This window comes from Macaca fascicularis, chromosome 6, assembly GCF_037993035.2.
Source record: "Macaca fascicularis isolate 582-1 chromosome 6, T2T-MFA8v1.1".
NCBI classification, from domain to species: domain Eukaryota; kingdom Metazoa; phylum Chordata; class Mammalia; order Primates; family Cercopithecidae; genus Macaca; species Macaca fascicularis.
Window position 1 is genome coordinate 56,162,994 of NC_088380.1, and position 12,328 is coordinate 56,175,321.

The following is a 12,328-nucleotide window of genomic DNA, read 5'->3' on the forward strand; positions in this document are numbered from 1 at the left end:
TTAATTTTATCTTCTACTTGCAGTGATCACCTCACCCGACCTGCACAAACATGGAGAGATATGGGTTGTCCCCAATACTGACCATGTCTGCACACGATTCTTTTTCGTGTAAGTGGATGCTCAAATTTGTATATTACTGTCTTTGCCACAAATGAGCTAGTGGTGACTGAATTATTGTTTGGTCTCTTTAGCTGCCAAAATATAACAGGTAATTGAGTTTAACATCAACTAGTGTTTTTGTTTTATTTTCAGTAAGCCATTAAAAAAATCTAAATAATTTTTAAATGCTGTTAACTTAGAAGAGCTGATGAAAAACAACTGTTAACTTACAACTAAAAAAACATCTTGGCTGGGCGCAGTGGCCCACTCCTGTAATTCCAGCACTTTGGGAAGCTGAGGGAGGTGGATCACCTAAGGTCAGGAGTTTGAGACCAGCCTGGCTAATATGGTGAAACCCTATCTCTACTAAAAATACAAAAATTAGCTGGGTGTGGTGGTGCATGCCTGTAATCCTAGCTACTGAGGCTGAGGCAGGAGAATCGCTTGAACCTGAGAGATGGAGGTTGCAGTGAGCCAAGATAGTACCACTGCACTCCAGCCTGGGTGACAGAGGGAGAATCTGTCTCAAAAAAAAAAAAGAAAACCATCATCTCTGTCTCTCTAGCCATCTCTCTGTATGTATATATGTATACATGTGTTTATACACATGTATACATACATATACTTTTGTTAATTTTAAAAATTTAGAACTGGGATGAAGAATACAAATAATGGAAAGGTCTGTCCTATAAAAGATTGATCTACATTGCATATAACACGAGCTGGCAATGCAGTACATGTCGATGTGGGGTTTTTTTTTTGGCATGGCTTTATCATAAGAGTTGCATTAAAATATAAAAGCATTATTTTTCACTCCTAAATAATGGGTGCAATAGACCAGTCTAATTTTCACGCTACCCTTGGCTTCCAACCCTTTTCCCATGCTGTTCCCACCTTATCCATGATCTTGTCACAGAAAGTATTTCAGGGAAGAGTTGAGCATATCTGTTTTGTACTTCATGTAGTCTTAAAAGAAGCTGAAAATTTGAACTGTTAAGATTGCTTCAGTATGCTGTATATCCCTAGTACCCTGTGCATTCAGCATTGGATCTGTTGCCTTGTTGACAGACTATTCACAGTGAAACTTAGGAGCTGCCTGGTTTTCTTTTGGATGATTTGAAAACTGTGATGGTTCTTACGATAGCTATTTACTGGCTATAGATTTCTTTCTTAACAGTCAGGCAGCAGTGAGTATAGTAGAAAGAGCCGGCTTTTGATCAGATAGTTTGAATCCTGGCTGAATAGTAATTAGTAAGGCGATATTGACTAGTTGTATAACCCATCTAGGCTTCATCAGTAAAATGATAATAGTATACCTGTATCAGTCACAATCCAAACAGGAAACAAATGACCCGTGAAAAATATTTTTGGGACATCCCCAGTTAGATTATTTACAAGGATATGGTTATAAGGAAACCGCAGTTCCAGTGTAGTAACCTGGATCTGTTAGCACGTTATACATTCCCCGGTACAAAAAGACACAAGCAGGAAGCAGTCCTGTTGGGAAGCCCCATTGTCCAAACCCTGCCAGAAGCTAGAGAACAATGGAGTTTATTGAGAAAGTCCTTACAGGTCAGGCTCCTGGGGCAGAATGCAGGCAGAGAAGGACTCCAAGAGGATCCTGGGGGCTCCTAGAGAAGCTATCTGCACACAGTGCCTTTAAAGTTTATTATGAGGATTAATTTAGCACAGTGCAGGTCTTGGCCACTGAAAGGCTTATAAAATATATATATATATTTTTTGTCTCTTCTTTCTTAACTGTCTTGATTGTTATCCACTGTTAGATGGTTGGCCTTCCAAAAAGAAACCTTCAGTCACCAAGTTATTTCATTGAGAAATCTTGAGATTTTGGCAGAAAAGTAACTCTAGAGTCCTTTCCTTAGCCTGTCATCTAATCAGTTCATTTACTCCTTCTGTGTCTTGCTAACATTCAAATTAACTAAGCTAAATAAACAACCTTAGATATTTTAATAGGCAGTACCATTTTAAGTATTATTTCTTTTGAACTTTTAGATAAATTATACATAAAGCCTATCTGTAGGGATATACATGTTGCGGGGGGGTGTTTACTGGAGAAAATAATTTCTGTATTTCATAGGCAAGCATTGAGGATAAATCATATGAAGAAAAGAGAAGTACACTCGGATACTTCCTAAATAATCCAAGGAAAAATTTCATATTATCATATTAAGATCATTTTCATTGCTTTATGAACACAAATTAGATTTCATCCTTTCTGTACCCTCAGGAGACTCATTAAGGAAAATTGATAAATTCAAAACACATCAAAAGGAGAACTTGTTTCATTAATGTACATTCTAATTGCAACCATCAGTTTCTTTCTCTATAAAAGATATGATCACAGAGTTCTACTAGTGGTGAGCCTCCCTAATGCGTGGTAACACCTAGAAGAAGAATAAATAGATGAGAATGAAGATAAGACAAAAACTCAATTTCTGTTCTTTTTAATTTTTGTGATACATTATGTGATCCTGGATGTTAGAAACTTTGCCTAATGCCTAGGATATGAGTTAACATGGCTACCTTTTTAAAAAATCTATTATCAAGTAACAATATTGAAAATTAAAATAACTCCCATGCTAATCTGATTCCCACAGTTGAGCTGATAAAACAGTCACATAGTATGCTACATGTTTTCCAGCAAGTAAGCAGCACAAAATGAGAGAAGAATTGGAGGGAAATTTTAGGGAACAGGCTGGTGTATCAGAAAAAAATGAAAGTAAAATTTGAAGGAAAATATCGATTTAAAAAAAAAAGAGAATTAGAAGTTCAAAAAATTTTTGTTAGAGAATTCCAAAATGAAGAAACTTAATTAAATGTAAATGCTTCAGGCAAAATGTAATAGTTCAGATGTTATGAACAGATCCAAGCCAATTTCTAGTTTCTAGAAACTGTGAGTAAAACTTGATTACATGACTAACCTTGAAACGCATGTGTACTAGGACATTAAGACCTACTATGTAGAAATTAGGTAGCCATTTTCAAAAGGGCTGGAGATGTGAATGTAGGAATGAATAAGTGAGGAATGAATGTAGGAATGAAAAAAGTCAAATATTATAACTGATGAGTATTTGCCCTTGAAAAGCCTGCTAATACCTTAAAATCAATATGCAAATAAGAACACATTATTTAAATTCCCTTGCCAACATCTCACCTTCTCCAATCTGTGCAGTAACTTTATACATCAAAGAGACTCGAAACCTGAGCTGTAGTTTTCCATTTCTTTTTCATTGCTCACCATAGTCATCAATTCCCAAGTTTATCTTTTCACAATTTTGTCCCAATGCCTTTACTCCCATGGATATATTATTCTGTCCCCCCAGAGTATATCAAAGGGTTATTAGTTCTCCCTGCTTCTAATTTCTTCATCACTCTTAGCCTCCTTTGTGCAATGCAAGATTTATTAAACATTACCATTATTACACTAGTGATATACCTCTTTAGTATTCAGAAATTGAAGATAAGCAAAAAAGAAAAAAAAAGAACATTTTCCATATTATCCCCATTTAGAGTTAACTAGGATTAATCTTTTGGTGTACAACCTACATTCCTATGCGTATAAAATTCTAAGATCATACCATTTGTACCATATTCGTCTCCCTAAAGCAGTGTTTTGATTATTCATTGCCCAGACAGGCTGATAGTTAAATAGAAACATGGCATTCTCCAACATATAGAGTCCCTTCTACCTTACTTCAGTTACATGCACAAACCACTGATTAAGTGAAATTGTCCAAGCTGTTTCTTAAAAACAACTTGGAGTTGTATTTCCCACTATTGTGCCTTTGCTCAGTCAATCCAAATGATTTGGCCTTCTTACCAGCTAGACCATTAGCCTATTTTTCAAGGCTCATTCAAACAGTCTATTCCTTGGCACCTCCCCTGACCTCCCAGTCTGAAATGATTCTGTCTTTTCTCTGAATTCTGCTCACCCTATGTTTGGACAGCTCAGGCTGCCTTGTCCTTTTTTTTAATTTGTAGAGATGAGGTCTTGGCTGTATTACTCAGGTGGGTCTCAAACTCCTTGACTCAAGTGATCTTCCCATCAAGTTGTCAATAATTTCAAAAGTTTTTATTTATGAAATGTCCTGACATACCTAAGAAATTTCTGGGCAGCTAAATTTCATCTAATATCCTAGTTTCTATTATTTTTAAAGCAAATTGGTTAATTTTTCATTAAAATTTTAGTAATCCTTTTACACTCCTGGGAATATGAGTAATTCTTGTCTCCTTTTAGACGTTTTCACTTTTCATTCTACCAAAACCCAGTCAAATGTATCATCTCCCTAGTGGTATCATTCATATGCTATTTCTTTTAAATTATATTGTTTTCCAGACATAAAAGAACTTTACTCTTAAATCATAAATAGCTGTGACATGTTCTGTATACTCTATTGTAAGAAATGCCCTAATGCCACTATCAACTTATGTATCTAAGCCTTGCCAGTTGCCCAAATTAAATGGATGTTTGATTTTTCTTGGTTATTATATATGCAACAAATTTAAAACACCTGAATGCCTTTGGTCAATTTTGTCATTCAACCCACAACTGTTGTGATTCCTTGTGGGTTTCCTAGACAGTAGAAAAATATGCATTTTATTTAATACTTTTAAGCATGCTTTCTTTCTCTTTCTCTCTCTGTCTCTCTCTCTAGTTCTCACTCTTATCTTCACTCCCACTTTTGCTCTCTTCTCTCTCTTCCTCTGTGCTCTTTCAGTCTTAAATTATTATCCTTTATTCAAATAATTTGAGTCTCATGTCTTCTCCACTAACTTCTAATGCTTTTTAAATGTCAGTGTACGTATAATATTTGGGTAGACAAACCCTTCCATCTGACTGAAAAGAGTGATGGGGCATGACTGGAGAGGAAGTCTGTATTTGAATGATGAAGGAACTCATATTGCCAATAACTTGGATTTTGTTCTGTAAGTGAGATAGTGGTCATTTTCCTATCACTTTTGCAGGGTGGAGAATAGATCTTGTAGGAGAGATGATGGGGATAAGTGTAGAGACAGAGAGATCAGTTATAATGTTGTAACAACTCTCTAGGTCAGTTTGTCTCACCACAAAAAGAAATGTGTTTGACATTGTGACTTAGAAAAAAATAATTCTTTCTACCTGTATTGAAGTCAGTGTTCGCTATTCTATTCTATTCTATTCTATTCTATTCTATTCTATTCTATTCTATTCTATTAGTCATTTAACATGCTGGTCTGGACAACCTAAATTAATTTTGAAACCCACTAGTTACACACAACTTGAAAACCAGTCATTTAGACAAATGACAATGGAGGCCTAAACAAAGGTAATGGCCTCAGGTAGAGAGAAAGTTTACGAAACTGGAAGCAAGATAGCTTGATAATTAATTGGGTTTAGGCACAAAGAAAGCCAAGAATGACTAAAGGTTTTGTGTTCCTGGATGCTGGTACATCAAATTGAGATATGGATAGAATAAAAAGTAGCAGTCCCAGGGTCAAAAAATAAGGACTTTGAATATACTGAATTTGTGTTATCTGTAGGAAAGTTATATAGAGAGAAAAATTTAAGGATCGAAGGTAGAGTTTTAGGAATTAGCATGCGTGTGATAGTTAAAACTTGGAAGGGGCTGAAATAATTGATTTTGCATGTCATGAGAAGAGAGAAAACTGAGGTGTGATTCATGTATAAAACCATCATTGAAATGAGAGGCCAAGGAAAAGGATGCAATAAAAGTGATTGAGAATTAATCTTAGTAACAGAGCACTTACTGTCCTGAGAAAATACTTGTAATTGGGCTGTGTACCACATATCCCATTCTTTTTCTTAGGGTAATGTTTCACCATGAGGTGTCATTTCCATGTATATGTAAGTTGAAACTTGCTGAGTATATCTAAAACAGCAATAAGAATTAGCCAAATAGACAACCTTGGGTCATTTAGTTAAGAATTTAGACTTGGTAGATCACGAGGTCAGGAGATCGAGACCATCCTGGATAACACGGTGAAACCCCGTCTCTACTAAGAAATACAAAAAACTAGCCGGGCGAGGTGGCGGGCGCCTGTAGTCCCAGCTACTCGGGAGGCTGAGGCCGGAGAATGGCGTGAACCCGGGAGGCGGAGCTTGCAGTGAGCTGAGATCCGGCCACTGCACTCCAGCCTGGGCTACAGAGCGAGACTCCGTCTCAAAAAAAAAAAAAAAAAAGAGAATTTAGACTTGGTACAAATGCAGTTATCACTTGATGGTTAAGCAGTGGATTACATAAGGAGCCAAGTTCTCTTTGCTGTATGTCATCTTTTCATTTTCCTATAATGTGCTATTTCAGGAAAAGATAGTGGCTAGTATTAGTCTTTGAGATGCTGTGCTTATATCCCTGGTTATCTATTTTCAAGTAATTACCACTTTTCTAAAGCTTCTGTCTTGAAGCCATTTTTATGAAGTAAAAATAATTTGTCACTTGTTCGCCTCTGAATATGATCATGAAAGCTTGAAAATTCATTCTTAGGAAATTCTTATTGCTCAAGTAAGTTTATTTGAGAAAAATGAATTACCATCTAAAATGTAATTATTTATTTTTAAAGAACTTAGTAATTGCTGTTCTTTAATATTATATTTTCCCTTCTACTGCTAAAGTAAACTTAGCAGGCTTGCATTCTTCTGTGAAGTGCCAGCATAAATAAGAATATGTTAAAGTCAGACTAAATAGTACAACCAGTGATAAGAAAAAAGGTCAGCACTGATTGTGGCTGAATAATTATTAGAAGGCAGGCATGGCAAAGAAGCAGTGGTAGAAAGTGAAGTGTCGTCAGTCAGAAAATAAAGACGTGATTGAAGTAGGAGTAGAGTTAAGAAGTCCAGAATCTTAGCAACATAAAGTTGAAGCTGTTATTTTTTTTTATAGTAGACTTCATAGCAGCTGCTGTGGGAAATGCCTGCAATGCCAAAGACACTGAGAAACTTCTTGCAACTCAGACAGTGCTTTATGAGAGGATAAAAAAAAAAAAAATGCAAGAAGGGAAAATTTAGGCATGACGTAGAATGGGCTGTTCTGTGTTTCACAATGAGGACACATTGTTAAACGCACCTGAAAAACAACCGTATAATTTGCTTTTTATTTTCTTGGGCTATATTTTAGGTATCAAATAGCATTTCTAAGCTGTTTTAAATGCTGCCGTCTTTTAAAATGTTTTTATATTTTTATGTTTTGTATTTCAGCTATGAAGACGGCCAAGTGGGAGATGCAAATATTAATACACAAGAAGGAGGCATTCACAAAGAGATCCTCCGAGTAATTGGTAATCAAACTGCTACTGGTTAAAGGACCACCATTTAATTAACATGATTTGAAAGCCTTCCTCGGGTTCAAAGCTGGATTTTGAACTGAAGAAGATGATAAAATAATTTATTATTATTATAAACAAAATTAACCCTTTGAATACTGGTTGTTTTTCTTAGTATTTCTAAGTATCTCATTAAATACCTAAAATGGTATAAGATTTATCAATTGTAGGGTTATGGAATCTAGTAATAAAATTTCAACAGCACTTAAACTAAAGTTTGGGTTGCTCACACAATAAACAGATTGAAAAAACTGTTTTGTGCTGATATTTTTATATTAAACTCTTTAACTGGATATTTGGTATTATATACCGACATTTTAGGTTACCAAAATAGAATTGAGAACATTTGATAATGGCATCTAAATCAATCAGATACTCTGAAATAAGTATACTGTTTGCACATTCTGATGTGCTATATCATTAGTAGTATGGGCATTCTAATGTTTTGGAAGGGATGTTCCCTATTCTTCTATTTTTCTTCATACAAAAACAATTAGGTCTTAGAAGTAGTGCTTTGCGAAAAAGTATGTAATATACACATCTATAGATTCATGCATCAAAATGTGTGGTTGTGAATATATTTGTGTATATTCACACGTATGTTTTGACAAGAAAGATGGCTTAGCTTCACAATTCTATCCTCATTTAATGGAAAGAAGATAATATTTAGTAAGCAATAAATTTGAACATAAACCAAGATATGAGCCAAATTTACCACCATTCATTCACTGAAAATATTTTCAGACAATTTTTCAGTTTGTCTGAAGAAATTCAACTCTTTTAAAATGTTATCTAAAAGTCATAATTTGGGGAACATACATGGCCTGGTAGACTGAATCTATATTCAAATGATTATGTATTTGAAAGAAAGACCTCAGAATTTAAAGAAACCATATATATTTTTTATTTACTACAAGAAAACATTTTACCATTTTATTTATGCCACACCAGCATTTTTGTATTTGTTCATCTAATACCTCTGCTTATTTTTTTTCATATTGAGAAAGAACACAAACTTTGATGCTTCTTTTATATTAAAAGACAACAAATAAGTTTATAGAGAACAGTAACACCAGCTCTCAGCATTTCCTTTTCAAGACTCATAATTTCATCAAAATCATTTCTTATTCTTTGAGTCCTAGAGTTCTTATTCATCAAGTTTTAATTGACAGTGTTTATTTTCCCACATGTTGTCTTTGGAATAAGGCCATTCATGAAAGCAGTTTAATTAGTGAGTCTGCCACTCTATTCAAACCCTGAATCAAGGCTCTATCTGATTTTAATTTATATAGAAAAAAAATAAAAATGTGTAGTCATTTGCAAGTATAATGTGATAACTGCTGTGTTTATTTCCTTTGTCTGGCATAAAAGGTGAGAAAAAGGTCATACATGTTGTTAAGGGTTGCAGTTTAGGAAGTATTTTCTAATCATTTGTTTTGTTATATTGCAAATAATTGATATGCCACTTATTTCTGCAAGAAAAAGTAGGCTTGAAGTGGCTGGGATATTAATCATTTTGATAGTATCTACTTAAAACATTGATCTGTTTTGACTTGTGGCTCTGAACTCTGGGCTAGGCTGAGGGATAATAGTAGTGGGGTAGGGCAAAGATACAATATCATATCCAGTGTTTTGTGACCACTTATTTGAAGACTAGTGTGGGACATGAGGACCTTGCTTTTTTTTTTTTTTTTTTTTTTTTTTTTTTTTTTTTTTTTTGTCAACATGCTGCAAGTCTCCCAAATCACTTTAACTGTGTTTTTAAGACATTTTTAAGCAACAGAATTATTTTTTTGAAATTAGTCTATACATTAGACCATCTATACATGACAAACATGATACCACGATTTGGGAGACGGAATCTTGGAACTCCACCTGTTTGGCCACTAGGACCACTGAGGCACCTCCAATAAGCTCTGTAGAGTGCCTCCAGCATAATTTAAAAGCCACTGACCTAATCCATTATGGTTTTACTTAACATTTGAGTGATCTGTAAAGAATATAGTATTGGAGTCTGAACTGGAAGGATAACTTGTAGGACTCAAGAAAGACTGTTTAAGGAAAATTGGCATAATAAAAACTGTTCCTGTTGACTTAAGAATAAGAGTAGGTTCACCTATCTGAGAAAGTAGTTGATAGTTTAATGCTAGGCATCTTTTATGATAATAAAGTAAGATATCTTGTTATGACAGTTAATTGAGTTGTATCATGATGCAGAATGACAGATTTTGTTTCAAACAATTGTCTCAGAACTTTGTAAGCAAATATTCTAAGGAGAATCAATCTTATTTTTTAATTGAACTTTTTGAAATTGGGGATACTATAATAACTGATAGAGATGATTTTCTGTATTTCTAAAGAATCTAATTTCAATTACTACTACTAACATATAAATGTGCTTCCAAAATCCAAACAGGTCCATACAATTTGGAGATTTGAACACTGTTATCATGCTTTGATTCAGTCATTCATTAAAATATTATCTATTCACTTATTTGATGATTCCAAACATTTGATATTGTATTGTGTTTTTATAATTATTTGAAATCTGTTCACCGATGCTTTGTAATGGTTTTATTAATTGTGTAGCTGTTGCTACTTAGATAGTAACCCACTAAGCAAAGGCAGTCATTTATTTTCATCCTTGAAGTAGGGAAAGAAAATTATTAATTTATTAGTTCTACTTTTTCCTACATTGCTGATTTTGTAAACATTTTACTATGAATAATATGTTCTCTTTCACTGTATTAAAATGAGAAGAAAATGAACATTTGACAATGGAAAAAAGTAATAATATACAAATAATCTAGTGCTATAAAATGCATTATTTGGTGTCTTCGAATAATGCACTTTTGGTGTCTTCGAATGCACTATGTTGGAATAAATTTTATACTTGTTGCTCAGCAAATCTCAGTCATATGTTGGGTTTGAAACTGTTTTTTTTTTAATTTAAAGTTCAATTTTAAAAGTGCCACATTTTAAAAGTTACTGTTAAATACGGTGTAGTATAAAAAACCAACCCAAGCTATTGTTAATGCTCTGAATATTTTTCTTTGACAATTTAAGTTTGGAGAAGAAATTCCTTCATTTTTCTCCCCTTTGCTAAAAGAAAGAAAATCTATAATATGTAAGTCTATGAATCTTTAACTGAAAGAATTTTAGCAGTACTTTGTATAATAAAAATATTTTTAAAACTATAACTTGCCTTAGAGCATGGGGTTTGAGAAAGTTTTAATGAAAAATTCATCATCCTCATTAAAGAGTCTGGATAACTTCATCAGATAGTAATTTAATATGTCACGAAGGGGCCACTCAACATTGGGTCATCTACCATCTAAATAAATATGGATTTCATGGTGGCATTTGAAGCACATTTTACAGACATTATGATGTTCTATTGTCTTGCTGAATTCTTTATTATAACACTACCTCAAGACAAATGATAGACTGTTGGTAAGGTAAATTGGGTTTTCAATGTCAGGAACAAATAAAATTTTGCAAATAGAAGTCATCAAATAATTCAACAGTAAGACCATACTGGACACAGATGTTGTCAGTTACTTCTGGACAATGTGGTAACATGGATCTTTCAGTCACTGGTAACAATGTCAGGGTTAACACCCAGTGAGTTACCTGAAAGAATTTGGGTTGCAAAATTTGAAATTAATTAGTTTATTTTGAGATTGATTTTCTACATGGGCCAATTTTATGTCCATTACCTAAAGCCACTATCTCCCACTCTAAAGAGTTAAAGGATGAAAACACCCAACGACTACACTGGAATGGCAGACTGAATATTCAAGCATTTTGGCATTTAATGCCACTAAATTTTTGTCTGATTATATATAGATTTGATGTATATTATTACCCAGTAAATTCTTCTTGGGAATTTTGTATACATTATGAAATATTAGGATAAGTTTTTGTAGGTCAGAAGAATTTCAAGTAGTTTTTAGACAAAACATATCCATGAGTGTGAAAAAAGCTGTGTTGACGAATAGATTACATTACACATTTACCAGGAGGTCAGTAAAAAATAGTGCTTATTTACATAGTCAATATAATTTAATGTTCTAAAAATAATATCTTTGATCTGCCCAATATTTAATGTATCATTTGAGATTTTTTTAAATGCAGCCACTCCTTTATGTAAACATTAAGATATGCCTATGTTTCTTTAACTATACAGCCTCTTTACAATAAATTTCTTGATTTTTGTGCACAGAATAGTATTGCAAACTGCTATTTAACCTTTGGTGCCTTAAAATTATTACAAATATTTAACAATATGTACATAATGTAAATACTGCCAAGAGATCAGTAAGGCCAAATATTTTCTCTATTCACTTTTTATTGCTCTTGCTTTCTATTGGTACTAAAGCCTCTTTTATCCAGCTTTGTAATAGTTCCAACATTGTAGCCAATGTAAATGTTTGCTTTCAATAAATCTGAATTTGTTCAACAAGTACGGTATATGTGGGCAGTATTTTGAAAGCTCAGTTAGGCTTTAGATTCTCCTCTTGATGAATCTTGCTTCTAGGGACTATGTATTTGAAGGTCTCAAGAAACTCTAAAATTGATGTTGCCCTTTTTGTTTTTAAAATGAGGGAAAAAAAGAAAGTCTTTTCAGTATTCCCCATGTACTTTCAATGACTTAAATTGATTGTATGAGTGCCGTTTTAATTTTAAATTCTGTCAAGAAGTATAACATTGAAACAAAAGATTCTTGTATATTTGTACATGTGTCAGTTTGTAACATCTGGCCATAATATCTAAAGGAGCATTTCAAATGAACTGTCCTGAATTTTCTAAGCATTTTTGACCTAAGTAATCAGAAAATGGTTTTTAAAGCACCACTTTTTATAAAATACATCTTATTAACTGAATAGGA

The 12,328-nt window shown here is 33.6% G+C and overlaps 1 protein-coding gene across 9 annotated transcripts in view; it reads left to right on the forward strand.

The window, feature by feature from the left end:
• PARP8 (poly(ADP-ribose) polymerase family member 8) overlaps window positions 1-11,902 on the forward strand; it is a 189,851-nt gene extending 177,949 nt beyond the window's left edge. For 5 of the 9 annotated variants that reach the window (XM_073993427.1, XM_073993431.1, XM_073993430.1 and 2 more), the window contains 2 exons: window positions 24-108; window positions 7,313-10,345. In XM_073993427.1, the coding sequence (XP_073849528.1) occupies window positions 24-108; window positions 7,313-7,415 (188 nt within the window). In that variant the 3' untranslated portion in view covers window positions 7,416-10,345. Of the gene's footprint in view, window positions 1-23; window positions 109-7,312 lie in introns of all 9 variants that reach the window. The other 4 variants (XM_005556870.4, XM_005556869.4, XM_073993426.1 and 1 more) reach the window with 1 other exon arrangement.
• Window positions 11,903-12,328: the final 426 nt, after the last annotated feature.